The sequence below is a fragment of the Terrapene carolina genome, unplaced genomic scaffold (genome assembly GCF_002925995.2).
Source record: "Terrapene carolina triunguis isolate 2854851 unplaced genomic scaffold, T_m_triunguis-2.0 Scaffold706, whole genome shotgun sequence".
Taxonomy (NCBI): Eukaryota; Metazoa; Chordata; order Testudines; family Emydidae; genus Terrapene; species Terrapene triunguis.
In genome coordinates this window covers 3,171,616-3,186,637 of record NW_020665057.1, presented here as the reverse complement: position 1 = coordinate 3,186,637, position 15,022 = coordinate 3,171,616, and the positions used below count along the sequence as shown (strand labels likewise).

The 15,022-nt window shown below is 41.0% G+C and overlaps 1 protein-coding gene across 2 annotated transcripts in view; it reads right to left on the bottom strand.

Annotated features, from left to right (window-relative positions):
- Positions 1-15,022, bottom strand: part of LOC112111231 (glutathione S-transferase C-terminal domain-containing protein-like) — a 93,847-nt gene that overhangs the window by 50,265 nt on the left and 28,560 nt on the right. For both annotated transcript variants that reach the window (XM_029913513.1, XM_029913514.1), the window contains exons 4-5: positions 14,439-14,693; positions 13,612-13,705 (exon numbers count right to left, since the gene is read on the bottom strand). In XM_029913513.1, the coding sequence (XP_029769373.1) occupies positions 13,612-13,705; positions 14,439-14,693 (349 nt within the window). The remainder of the gene's footprint in view (positions 1-13,611; positions 13,706-14,438; positions 14,694-15,022) is intronic.

Genomic DNA, 15,022 nt, shown 5'->3' with positions numbered 1-15,022 from the left:
TACTCTGGACTTCTTGAGGAAAGGAAGAGGAGAGCCATGAACCTCGGAGCATGACCACTGCTGTGGCAGTGGATCTTGCTGCAGTATTGGCTGCATCAAGGGCCGCTTGAAGAACGGTACGTGAGATGATTTGCCCCTCGGAAACTAGAGCCATAAATTGTTGTTTCTTTTCTTCCAGAACGTCATCAATAAAGTCCATGAATTTGTTGTAGTTTTTGTGGTCATATTTTGCCAGAACAGCAGTATAATTAGCAATGCGAAATTGTAAGGCGGAAGATGCATATACTTTACGTCCAAGCAGATCTAATAGCTTACCGTCCTTGCCGGATGGGGTGGAGCGGGGAAATTGGTGTTTGGTCTTTAGGTTGACTGCGTCTACTACCAGCGAGTTTGGTGCTGGATGAGTGAAAAGGAATTCAGAGCCCTTGGAAGGGATGAAGTACTTGCGGTCCGCTCGCTTACAGGTAAGTAGGCTTGCCGCGGGAGACTGCCAGATGGCCTTAGCAGGTTCCAAAAGGGCTGCATTGATCGGTAATGAAATCCTAGAAGAAGAAGAGGGCTTCAGGATGTCCGTTAACTCATGCTGCTGTTCAGGAACCTCCTCCAAGTTAATTCTTAACTCACTGGCAACTCTTCTGAAAAGGTCTTGAAATTTTGAGAAGTCGTCCAAAGATGTCGGGGGAGGAGGAAATAAGGTTTCATCTGGGGTAACAACTGGGTCCACTGGGTTGGAGGCAGGTCATGACTGATCCTACAGTTGTGACAGTGCTGCCTGGTGCTTTATGTCAGTGGCAGGTTCGTCAGCTGGCAGTGGCGGGCAGGTGTGGCTGTGGTGGCATAGCAAGTGTGATCTCGAGGATAAGGTGCTCATGGATCCCAATATTGCCACTGCGGTGTGAAGGGCATGGGTGGTGCCATCCAAGGGGTTACATACCATGGGGCAGGGTCCTGAGAGTATGACGAGGTAATTTTTCTACGATCTCTGTTGATTGGGGTCTGAGGATGGGAGATTTGATATGGTCAAAATTCCCCCTGCAGTCCTGCTTCCTCATCACTGGAGAAAGGCTGTCTGGACCCTGACTGAGCATTTGGAGAGAAGTAGGCATTAAGTATGGGTGACTGCAGGATAGGTGACACCAGCAGGTCCCTTGACTGTGTAAATTGCGGTGCAGGAGCTCCTATGTGAGGTGAGGGCTGTGCAAGAGGAATCTGCTGTGCAGAAAGGTTCTTCTGCACCAGTGTCCTGAGCATTGTTTCACTGCCAGCCAGCTCAGCGGGTGCTGGTGCCAGGAGAGCAAGAATAGCCTGCGGGGGGTCAGGCATGTCAATATGTTTCGGGACCGCTGACATGGCCAAACGATGCCATGAGACAGGCAGGCAACTGGAAGCCTGAAGCCTCAGCACCGGAACTTTGTGCTACCGCCGCAGCCACAGGCGGGTTTCACGCGGCGCTGGAGGAGCCCAGCATGTCAAAAGTGCTCAGCCAGGGAAGCGCTGAGAAGGAGGCTGTAGACCTGCCCGGGGAAGTCTTCTCCCACAAAGTTCTCTTTGCGGGTGAGGGTCTTTCTTTGAGGTGGGGGTGCTGCGGCGTGTAGCTGAGTCAGCGCCCAGGTCTGAAGCTGACCCTAAGGATTTCTGAAGGAGGAGCAGTTTTAATCGCTGCTCCCTGTCCTTACGTGCCCTGGATTTAAGCTTGCTGCAGTGGGCACATTTTTGGGGGATGTGGGACTCCCCCAAACATTTAATACATTTTGAATGGCCATCCGAAAGAGGGATGGCATCATTGCAGGTGGAGCAGCGCTTAAAGCCTGGGGAGCCAGGCATGTCAGAAGCGGCCGACGCTGACAGGAATGGGGAAAAAAAGTGTTTTTTTGTTTTGTTTATTTTTGTTTTGTTTTAGAGAGAAAAGGATAGGGGGGAAGGTATCTAAGTACTACTGGTAACAAACAAGGAAGGTACGTGAACAAAGGAAGAGAAAGTCTCTAACGAGTCTGCTGAGCTCCATTTCAGGCCGGGGATGGTAGAAAAGGAACTGAGGAGACCGGTTGCGCATGCGTACTATTAAGGTACACTCAGAGTGGGGGGGGCAGGCTCTGCGAATGCACGACTGGTACGAGTACTGCTGTAAAAAATCTCCGAGCAAAGGTGCAGGGACGCACCAACACCTGGAGCGGAGCACTCACAGGGACACCTCTCGAAGAAGAAGTGCCTTTTCTTTATTGGAAGACTTATCATACGCAAAACTTTTCTGATGTGTCTGAGGTTTGGGGAATATGACTTGAGTCTGTTTTTCAGGACCTGAATTCAAAGCCCACTGAAGTCAATGGAACGACTCCCATATTCAGACACAAGTCCTCGCATCAAAACACCACCAAACACCTTTGTTGACCAACCTTAACTGAAATTATTTTACCACTTCCAAGTTTTTCTTGCATAAGTTTATTTTCAGCTACTTATGGGAAGCAGTAATAGATATCTGTGCATTTAAATACAAAGACCAAAAACTCTGCAGGTGTAAATAGGTAATTAAAATCAATGGACCTGCAGCCATTTACCTCAGCAGGGAATTTGGCCCAGTAGGTGTTAAACTTGTTAAAATTACAACAGAATTACTCTTTTAGGCTTGTTTATTTTGCTTTCCTATCTTATCTCTGTAGCATTATTTCTTCTATTACTCTAAATTTCTACTGGATAATAACTGGAGGCAGCTTATTATCCATCCAGAATGGATATTCTCCAAAGCATTTGGGAGCTGTCAGTCACTGAGGCTATTATGTTGCCTGAAGACATCTCTCTACACAAATTTGGTTTATATTCAATATAGCAACAATATGAATTGACATTAAAATAACAGTAATGTAGAATCAAAGTGAAGTTCCACATAAGAGAAAGATTATTCAATTAAGGTAAATCCTTAGGCATACAGGACCAGATCAAAAGTTCATTGAAGTCAACAGGAGTTTTTTCAACCATTCCAGTGAATGACTAATCTGGCTGTAGTCTCTTCTTGATTCATGAACATTTCCCCTCCCCACCACTAAGGCTAATGCTGCGAGTACCGAGAAAAGGATTAAAATTATGCCAAGGTTCAGTCTTGGCAAATTAAGGAGCCTCAGTACTTCTCCTATTGAAAGGTCAGACTAAATTAAAGTGATCTCATACTTCACAGTACTGGAAGCTGAAGTCTAGCAACGGTCCTAGAGGAAAATATACTACTTAGATTGTTTTAGTGGAATGTTATTTACTTCCGTAAAACCACATCTCCACTTCCTGCCTGCTTGTTATCCACCAGTTTTTTATTTTTTTTAAATATTTCTACATTAGAACACTTTAAACTATGTATTTATTGTTTTGAACACTTCATATATATGCTTTAACAGAACTTAAAATATGTCTATTTACCAATCAATACCCATAAGTCTATCAGTATACTATTTGATATTATACTTCCTACATGGTAGCTATACCTGCATCAGATCTTTTCCCATAAAATATCCAAATTAGAAGTATATTCTCCCACATGTGAGATTAATTTATATCATGATCACATACCTATAGCTCTTGTTTTTCCTTCTTTAATAAGGCAACATAAAATTATGCTTTAAATCAAGATTAGATGTCTTTCTAAAAAATAAATTCTATTTCAACCACAAATTGGGCTGGGTACAAGCTTGACAAAGTGGGGATTTCCCCTTGTTATGTTGAATGTGAGTCTTACTGTTGCGCCTATGTGAGTTTTACTGTTTTGCATGAATACTGTGTGTGCCTCAGTTTCCCTGTGTGCTGCACCAATACCTCGGTGGTGGGAATAGTCGTGTGTGACTTTGGCTGAGACCTCTGGGGCAGGTGAGGCTGCTCCAGCTGCCTGCACATATGCTATGACAAGTGCCCTTTGTAACCAGAGACCCAGAAGGGGGATGCAACTAGATGATGACCAGGTGACTCTTTGCCCGGGAAGCAAGACAAAGACAAGGAGGAGGAGCAACGGGGGTGTCTGAGATCGGGTCGCTGGAAGCTGGCAATCTGCTTGTGGGGACTGGAAGAGGGGGAGTCCAAGGCTTCTGGCCCAGGACTCCCCAAGATGAACTTGGCTGAAAGTCACTGATTTCTGTGCTAACAATTTCTGTTCTACACTGTGTTCCTGTTGACTAATAAACCTTCTGTTTTACTGGCTGGCTGACATCTGACTGTGGAGTTGGGTGCAGGGCCCTCTGGATTCCCCAGGAGCCCCGCCCAGGCTGACTCGCTGTGGGAAGCACACGGTGTGAGAAGGGGATGCTGAAGGCTCCGAGGTCAGACCCAGGAAGGTCGAAGCTCTGTAAGCTTCTTGCCCTGGCGACAGTATGCTCAGAGAGAGGAGGCTCCCCCAGAGTCCTGACTGGCTTCATATGCAGTAGTTCCAGAGCATCGACCGGTGACTCCGTGACACAAGCATTACTCACGAACATTTTATGGCCCATATTAGGCAGGGGGTTGGGCTAGATGATTGCAACGGCCCTTTTAGTCTTAAAATTCATGAATCTATGATCATAAGGGGGACAAAATCACTCAAGAAATGAAATAAGTTAATATTTCTGATGCAGCCCATGTCAAGAAGTTGTTGCCATCTGATGGTTTTTGGTGGTCGGTACCCAATCAGTTGATTCGATCAGACCACTTCCTAGTAGACAAGTATAGAAATCATAAAAACCACAATTACTTGCCCTGTTGGCAGTCTCTGCAAACACCAAAGGCTGCATAGAAGCCAAATTCTCTGATGACATAACTAATGGAGTTATGCCAGCAGAAAATATCCCAGAGACTGAACTACAGAGAGGGTTATCTAATCTAGGTCCAGCCTGAAGCACATTGGTAGAGCAGTGTTGGGAAGCTGGAATGGCTGCTGCTTCTGCTGCATCTGTTCTGTGGTTAAACAGAGCCCTTCATTCTCCAGAGTTGTCAATCTGACAATTTTAACATGCATTACATTCAATTTTTTAAAACACAATCTTAGAAAAAAGAAATCTGACTACTAATATTTATTTTATTTTTTTACTGGCTACCTCTAAACAAAGAGTAAACCAAATATTCATATGCCCTCACATAAACCTATTACATTCCTCACCTGAACATTTTACTTTATTTTCAAGATACCTCCTAATATAAGAGACCTCCACATACTTTATCTAAAATGTTGGAATATAAAGTTTCCCTATGGAATCAGCACTTAAGGTGAGGATATGTGCATGTGTGTATGGGGAAAAATAACTGATATGATGCTCTGTATTTACAAAACACTAAAGGTGGTCAATAAGTTCAGTCCTTGAGAACTGACCTCAGAGGAGAAGACAAATTGCTTTGCAATACCGTATTTTAAAAGAATGAGAAATCTGCCTCCAAGATCAATGTTTGCCTGACTTTCAAAATGCATTTTTTGCCCTCCAAAACTAAATGCCCTTTTATTTGGTAGAGATCATTATTCCTGATGGATGCCATTCTAGCGCCTTGAAAAATACACATCAAGAATGACCATGTGCTAGCCAAATATCTGTAATTAATTTTCCCTTTTGTCAGAAAAAAAAACAAACTTTATTACATCTTTAAATGCTAATGGCCAGAGCATGACTTACAAATAACCCAATGCCACATACAGATAATATAAGATAAGCAAACCCTATGTGGGACTCTCAGTAAGTCAAATTCACAAACTTACTAACTGCAGTTTCTATGTTACATACAGCTTGTAGTCCTACAGCCAAGCAAAACATGTCCCAAGCAAGCAGACTGTGAGTTAGTTACTGCCTGGTTTTAAACTTCACAACTGAATTAAAAAAACAAAGAGAAGTGAAAAAATGTTTGTTTTGGGAAAAAAAAAAAAAGCTTTCCCTCTAAAAATAATTATAGCCTCTCTCTCTCCTTACCCTCCCCTTCTCCTTCTTCTTTTCAAAGTGAATTTTGTGCTTAGGAAAGGTGATAGCCTTGGAGACTCAAATCACCTATCTCTTTGTAGAACAAGGGCAGTTGTTGTGAAAGCTCCCCATACTACCAACATGCTTCAGGTGAATCTAAAGGAATCACCAATACTAGTTCCAGGGTGGCTCTGTGTTCCTGGCTCTTGGAGACTGACATGGTCTGGCATAAAAAAATTAAATTCAAGGTAAAAACACTTCTACAAATAAATAGAGCCAGGAGCACAGACAACAACTCAAATTAAGGCTTAGGGATCCAGCTCAAGACCAATTACAATTCTAAGAGGGTAGAGAACCCTGCACTGCTGCCTACCAGAGACTATAAGTCACAAAGGCCGTTCACTAGTTCTTCCATCTGGATGGGAAGCCTGTTCAAATATAGTCTCCTACCTCATCTTAAATCTTCAGAGAATACCATCATCACACACTACAATCATTTCACAAAAATTAACTTTTCAGACACCACCCTGTCAGAAGACATTTTTCACGCACTGTCACATGACACTTTAAGCTTGCTCAATACTGACCTCACATTCTTATTGAGCTAAGTATTGTTTTATTTTATAACACAGTGCTCCCACTGCTGCTACTACTCTATATATTACATGATTTGCTGATATATTTTGCAATACATCATCTATTCTCATCTTTACCACCTCCATCTTTATGTGCTCACTCCACCTTGTTTTCCCATCCTTCTATTTGCTCCATATAACTCTTATATCCTCTTACTTCCTCTCCTCCAACCATCCTAGCCTTCTAATCTGTTCAGAATTACTGGGCTATAATGCCCAGTGTGATGCTTCTTAGGGCACCCAGAGGTTTGAGTCACTTTACCACCTGAGGGGGAGTCTTGCATGTGCCACCTGGTTGTTAGCACAGTCAGCCATTCAAGCTCTCTCCTCTAGGCTACTCCAGCCCTGTCTTTGCCTTGCAGATTGACAAAAGAAACACCCCAGCCCACGAGTCCCTTCAAAATGTCCTCTGATCACTGGATACCCACATCCTTTGTACCCAAAGGAACAGTGTGCCACATTTAACCAGTTTTACCTTGGACCACTGTTCCTGTATCACACACACAGCACTTGCGTTCAATTACAAAACAAAAGGAAATGTATTTAAGACAGAATAGAGATTCAAATAAATATCAGTGAGAGATAGGAACAAATGGTTACGTATAAAACAAAGTCATAAACACATATTCTTGAGCTTAAATATAACAAGTTTTGCTCCTGTCTAAAGAAGCTTATCTCACCCCAAAGTTCTTTCCAGTGTTTTCAGCCAAACTTGGCTGAGATTCCTTTTTCATGAAGAACACCCACTGTTAGTTTACTTCCTAGGTGAAGGATGCTAGAGTATCTCTCTGCACTCTCAAACATACCAGAATAGACCTCTGATGTTCACCTCAAAATAGAGGTCCCCCCACTGTTTACTTCTTACTGATAAGTTCTTTCTGAATTCCCTGCCAGCTCTTCATTAGCATGTGATTTAGAATGCTAACAGACTCCTATTGTATGACATACAATACATACTGGTCTACCATGGATATAAGCATCTCCCATCTCCTGTCTGGAGAAATTTGTCTCAAGATACACTAGCTATGAGTGATCTGCTTTTTAACTACAGACCTATAAAATATAGTTTTTAGTATACTTACATTACTCCTCACTTTTATTCCATATATACATCTCTCAATGATTATGACCAGTGTGACACAGGCTTTCAGTTGAGAACTTACATGACTGCTCTGGTGAACCCATGGGATCACTGTACCCCTATCCCTTCTGCCAGTTGACATCAAAGATCCTGGAGTCACAACCAGGCACAATGGTTCCTGAATGCCTAATTCATCTTGTCCGTTTGCTCACATTTCTCTAATTAACTTCTCTTCTTCCTCTGCCTCACCAATAAGACAGAGGAAGGGCACAGTTTGGATGAAGAGCAAAAAAGCATTTAAATTATAAATTGTGCAATGTATGGACCATGTCTACTTTTATTTTTGTACAGCACTTACCACAGCAGGGTATCTGGTCTTCGATGGGGTTTCTGGACACCACAGTAATATAAATATTTAATACAAAGAAATAATATGAAATGGTAAACAAGGGGTCAGCTTCCACTTTTCAAAATTCAGACCAAACATACTTAGGAGCCTAAATATGGATTTAAGAACCCAACTTAACCTCCTCATTTTTTAAAATGTTGGCCAATGCTTTTAGGTTCCAAAAATGGAGAACAGAAATAGCTTATAATGGCATATAAACAAAAAGGAAAAGTTATATTTTATGAGTATTTTTCCACTGTTGCTCCCTCATTTTAATTAGTGGACTGGAGAAAAGCTGAATATTAAATAAATGATAGGTCAGGGAATACATAGTAACATTCACAAAAACTTTACAACAGACAAAGCTGTATGCTAAATTTTATCTTTATGGCAGACTTATAAAAGTCTAAAAGCGTTACTATGAACATCACCTGCAAGTGCCATACTAATACATCTGATGAGTACCTTATTTACATGAAGTTGGAAATACTTAGCAAGGTTAGATATACAGTACATGAAATATGAACAAATATTGTGATAATCTGTCATTGAGGAAGGCAGAGGTCAAAGATTCATAAATGTCCCCAGGTTGCTACAATTGCTTTTGTGAAGTTAATCCACATAATGTCAGGAATAAAAAGGAGTAGATCCAAAATTTAAAATATTACTTTACTTTGTTCTTAATAAAGTACCACTTTTGGAAATTGCATTCCAATTAAGAGTGATAAAGGCTTAATACATATTAACCTACCGGTAATTTTATTTTAGAAATATTATTTAACAATTGGATATATAATGTGAGTGAAATTCAAATCACAATACTACAATCTTTAGTTTTGCTAAAGTAAATAATCCCATTCAGAAAACACTGAATGAAATTCATTTCAACCTAAATAAAATGTGCTAGTATTGCCATCATCAAATGCTCTTTGCTGTAATAAGTAACTATGACAGCAAGGTGGTCCAATTAAACTTCTGTAGTGAAAAATGTATTTTATGAACTTCAATACGTTCACAACAGAATACAAAGTATTAATGTTTCATTTAAGATAGTTTAAAGCTAGTACCAAGCATATTTTTCATACTATTAAATGAAAATACTATTTGGCAGCAAATTAAATTAACTGTGGATAAAAACAAAGTGTATCTGAATTGAAATATTTGCTCCCGTTTCTTAATTTATATGAACATTAATAAAAGGAACTTTATTTACCAAATTACAGGAATAATCTGTTTGAAAGCCATTTTATACAATAGAAATGCATTATTCAAACCCAGATTTAAAACCTTGTCACATCCAGTCACTTTGTTTTCCTACCATGTCAAGTAGGGTCTAATAATAAAATACTGAGAATTTATATAGCCCCAATCAGTCTCCGTCAGTAAAAAAGCAGATGACATACAATGTAGTCACAGTCAGAACAGCAGAGCTGAACAGGTAGCTAAATCTAATTGAAAGGCAACACTAGTTCTCTAACCTATCTATTTTTTTCATCAGTATGGCTCCACTGTTCTGTACAGAAATCATAATCCATGGGGTCCCTCACCAAACTTGCTAAAGAGGGTAGAGTTGTTTTGGGAGGGAAGGGAGGCAGAAACCTCCCACTGCTGGCACACTTGGTGAGCTAGCTATGCCTTCCCTAAATAATATTTCCAAAGATGATACAAAACTAGAAATGTTGGGGGTTTTTTTTTTTTTGCAAACTAGGATTGAATAAAACACTCAACCATTGTGCAGATGCCATTATTGTGACTATTTCAGCAAGCATGCCAGCAGGAAAAGGTATCCGCTTCCAAAAAAAAAAAAAAAAAAAAACCCCCCCCCTCCCCCCTTTAGCCCCCCGGCCCTCCAGACGTTTTAAATCTGGCCCTCAAGCTCCCGGCAGGGAGCGGGGTCCGGGGCTTGCCCCGCTCCGGCGCTCCAGCCAGGAGTGGGGTCTGGGGCTTGCCCCGCTCCACACAGCTCCCAGAAACAGTGGCATATCCTCCCCCCTCCAGCTCCTACGTATAGGTGCAGCTAAGGGGCTCTGCATGCTACCCCCACAGCTCCCATTGGCCGGGAACCATGGCCCATGGGAGCTGCACGGACGGCGCCTGCAGACAGGGTGGCGTGCAGAGCCACTTGGCCGCGCCTCTTCGTAGAAGCTGGAGGGGGGACATGCCGCTGCTTCTGGGAGCTGCTTGAGGTAAGCACCATCTGGAGCCTGCACCCCCAACCCCCTCCTGCACCCCAACCCGCTGACCCAGCCCTGATCCCCCTCCCTCCCGCCGAACACCTCGATCCCAGCCCGGAGCACCCGCAACCCCTCATCCCCAGCTGGAGCCCTCACACACACACCCCGCTCCCCAACCCCCAATTTTGTGAGCATTCATGGCCCGCCATACAATTTCCATACTCAGATGTGGCCCTTGGGCCAAAAAGTTTGCCCACCCCTGATTTAGCTGGATGGGCAGGATACCCTGTGAATTATGACTTTTTTTTCGCCCCAGAGAACTGGATCCAGCACAAGAGAAACTTCCAAAAAATAATGGCCCTTATGAATCATCTCTTCAGACATTTTCCTATCCAAAAGAAGGAATCAGCCACCTAGATACAGTGTGAATGGAAACGCCAGCACAATATTCAAAGACAGGAAGCAAACAAAAAAATCAATTTGACTTTCACAAATGTTAGAATCTTTTAATATAACTTTTATCTGTCATCTTTATGCAATTTATCAGCCAAACTAGAAAATTATTTTAACACAAGAGCTCTAGCCACCACTGACAAGAAGTCTGAAACAGCATTGTGTAATGCTGACAGATCCTATCTAAAAGGTTATTTTTCCTTCAAATATTAAAAGAAACTGGGCAACAATAATGCAAGCAGTTGCGTAACTTTCCAGTAAGAGAATTTCTCAGCAGGAAACCAGAAACAGAAAGTCAGTCTTAGGAAGACAGATATATTAAATTATAAACCATAAATCTATGCATGGAGCAGCTAAGGGCTGTCAGGACTTTGAGGACCGCACCTACATCAAACACAGGTGCCACCAATTTCTGAACTGAAGGGTACCACAAAATAATATTACATGGCAAGAGATCTTATTTCTATGTAAAGAGGAAATGTGTGTGTATATGCCCTTAGGGGTCTTAAGTGGCTTGACTTTGTTATTTCAGTGTGCTGGCCATTCAACCAGTTTCTAAGATGATGTTTGTGCTTTTCAAAAAAGAAAGCAAACCTTTCCCACTTTTGCAGAGAGATGTTACTTTTCACTAGCTTCATGGAGGTTGGCAGTATATGTAGGACTTAAGAGAAACTCTATTATACAAGTTGTACTTCTCAGCAGTCAAACCGCCCATGAAAAGGACAAAAGTACTTCAGGACCAGTGACCTGTTTTTAAGTGCTCTCTGCCTACACAGAATCCATGGACAGCAGACTGCCAAGGTCCTAGCGAGGCAGGGGTGCAGCAGCACTCCCAGCACCCAGAGTTCCAGCACCTATGTAGCAAGGTAAAAGGTCAGGAAAAGGCCAAAATTATCATCATGATCCCAACAGTCTGTTTAGAAAAGCTCACATAAAAACAGAAGCAGTACACTGGCATTAAGATTCTAATATGCCCTTAGGCCATCATTTTTAGAGTACCTTCCCTGAGAACTCCCTGTTATCTGGATATGTATTTCTTTATTTTGCAGTTGTAAATCTGGAATAGGCATATCCCAACATCTGTTTTATGACACCCTAATGCAATTCCCATTCAGAATCCAGATGTTCTGGAAATGTCTGCTCAGGAAACCAGCCTGTAAATTGGAATCTCAAGAACAACCATTGCCAACAGGGTAGTGGTGTGAATACAAAAATTCCAGAGGTTACTAACCGACATGAACAGACAGAACCTGCTACCTGTATCAGTTGATATAGAACAAGTCCATGACATCACTTGCAAGCCTGTAAGTGAACTAGATTCCCACAAAAATTCCCTGCAATTCCAACAGCTTTATGAATAGTTTATGGTAAGTTTGTAACCATTTGGAAGACAGTGGATAGTATATGAGATGCCTGCAAAATGTCACCATGACTTCTAACATTACAAACTGTTTTAGTGCACTCCTGCAAACACATTGTATCCTTCTGGCCACTGGGTTAAGCAATCTAGATAAAAAAAAAAATAGGTACATAAAATAATGTATCAGTTGGAGACATGATATCATACATCTCAGAAAGGATAGGATGACAATTATGTTCCTGTTCTGAATTCAAAGACCCAGTTGCCAAAAAGCACAAGTCTTTCCTTCTAGCAAACACTAGTCCAACACTAGCATCTCATTTTTTTGTGGTTGAAAGCAAGACCTAGATTTTTTTTTTTTTTTTTTTTTAAGATTTGGTGGGCATTTTCTGTTGGCACTGCCTAATTTTCTCTGGCCTTGCCCAAAACTGAAGCCTTGCCAACTTAACTAGAAAGCCACCACAACTATACATTTAATGAAGATGTACAGCAAGTTCTTGAGACCACACAGAACACTTTAAACTGACAGATTCTTCCTGCTGTTGAGAGTCTGGGGAACTTCCTCTGGGATTACATCACAGGGACATCAGAGAACATAAATCTTTTCAATCTATTCCTGTATCCAGTCCATAGCTTGCATTTAAAGCAATTGGAAATTATTCCATTTTATGTGGCAATTAAGGTTTCTAAAATTCAAGATAAAACTCAGAAGTTCAGGGGCGTTTTGTGGACCAGGAAATATTAGGATTAATGCTTTAAGAGAGGCTGAATTACACTTCTGTCCACACCCCCTCCAGTGGAGGTTTGGCAGTTTACTTTTTACTTTCTTATTTTTAAAGCAGTGACAGTAAAACAATCGTGAAGAATTACTTATCTATCTGAGGAAAATTTGTCTTAGCCACAGCGCACAGGAGGAAAAGGAAAATAGACAGCAATGATTTTTGTGAAACAACTCTATGACTGGCAGGCTGAGGAGCTATCTCCTGTGAAGGAAAAAAAGTCTGAATCCTTGAAGAAAACACATTTGTAGTCTGAGTAACTAGACGCCTCAAGAGGTTCCAAACACATTTGTCAAGGCTCTGAGAAGAGATCATTTTCTGAAATACTGCTGAGGCATGGACCAGACAAAAACATTCAGAGTCCCAGGAGAATTCAGTATGCAGGTATTTGAGCTCACAGGAATTTATAGAGGCGAATAAGAATTAAAGGGCCCAGTGGTGCACGGAACTGTACACATGCAACAAAACCTACCAACTCTTCTATGAAGTCAGAGAACACAACCTAATGTGCTGGAGGAGTGGAAGAGGAAATCGTAAACCTACACAAGACAAAAATGGTGTAAAGTTTCCAAGTCTAGTTAATGTAAGATTTTTTTTTTGCAAGTGACTAGAATCTGCTGATGCTTCAGGGGGAGTGTATAATTCATAACAATACTCACAATACTGATTAGTATGCCATCACGAACTTGCAGTGGAAAATGTAACATTGGACATAAAGGAAAAAAAACAACATACATTCAAGGAAAGTACTGTACATTTCCATTGTTCCGACCAAAATCATTACGTAGTTTTATTAGAAGAAATATATTTTTATAAGAATAGCTTGAAGAAAATACAAAAAGAAAGACCCTACCTTCTCCAGGACTGACTGCTGCTGGTAGACTGTTCCAATCTAGGGTCCACCTAGGGCAGGGATGAGGAGAAAACTTTGCTTCAATACCGCTTTCCTGTGGGTAAGAAAATAAACTGATCTCTCAAAGACAGATTCAAACAGGCCTTATGGTTTACGCCTATGCCCACTGAAGTCAGTAGCAAAGTTCCCATCGACTTTAATGGCGCAGGATCAGGCTCTAAGATCCCTTAGCTACATGGTTGGACTACTGCCGTTCCATACCATACAGTTATATTTTCTTTGGCTTTCATCTTCCTATATCTTTTATGCAGAAATGAATGGATATTTTTACATTTTCTTTGGGTCTCCAGGTACTCACAGCTCTGAACAAACAACTGAAAAAATCATAGAAGACAGAATATTAAAACGAAATACCAAAGCAGCATTTTATTTTTGGTTCTATAACAGCCTAATTTTTTTTGTTTCATAATATATATATTATGAAACATAATATTTTTTTATATATATATAAAAAAAAATACCATTGTGTACTTTAATAATTTTAACATCTGGTTTCCTCCGGTCATAAACTTTATCATTTTTTATTCAGAAGTTAAATAACAAAAATATATATAAATAAAAAATTATAGCTCAATAGGTCTCAGAGAGAAGTCAGAATATACAGGTAGCCCTTAATGAGCTGATGAAGGCTTCCAAAGGTGTTTTCCAAGCACTTCTAATTAGTTACTATTTAGAGATCTGTACTATCCTAAATTCAGGCAGAACTATAATAATATAATTTTTATTATTATTATTATTGAAAATAATAAATGAAAATGCTGAATTACCATTAACTTTGTCATGGTTGGCCTTGGACCGCCTATAAACTGATAGTCTTCATGTTCTTCCTCTAAGTCATCAGGAATTGTAGAGAAGTCTCTCAGCTGCTCATCTGGGAAAGACAGCAAATCTGGAAATTGGAGAAACAGCATATTGCACTTGGCAGCAGCACTCTTTACTCCAGGCACTTCCTGAACTCTGTGGTACCAACTGGATATCAGACGCAAATCTAATAGCTTTTTGTTGTGCTTCTTGATGAAAACCTAGACAATAAAGCAAAAACCTTACTTAGTACTGCAATTTTTTGCATTCAATCCACAGAAGAAAAAAGCTGTACTATAGAGCAAAGCTCTGCTCCTCCCTTTCCCCCAACATGCTATGGATGCTGGTGGACAGATGGATGGGGCAGAAGCTGACTTCACACCACCTGGAAGCCTCCCTTCCCCCCAAATCTGGAATTTTTCGCTGTCTATTTGCAGACAGATTCTGTAACACCTTTGTGTTGCCCAAATACTGGATCATAATTATAAGTCTGGCCCCTGGGAGTCTTCCTATTATAACAGTTATAACTTTGGTTTGTAATGATGTTTCT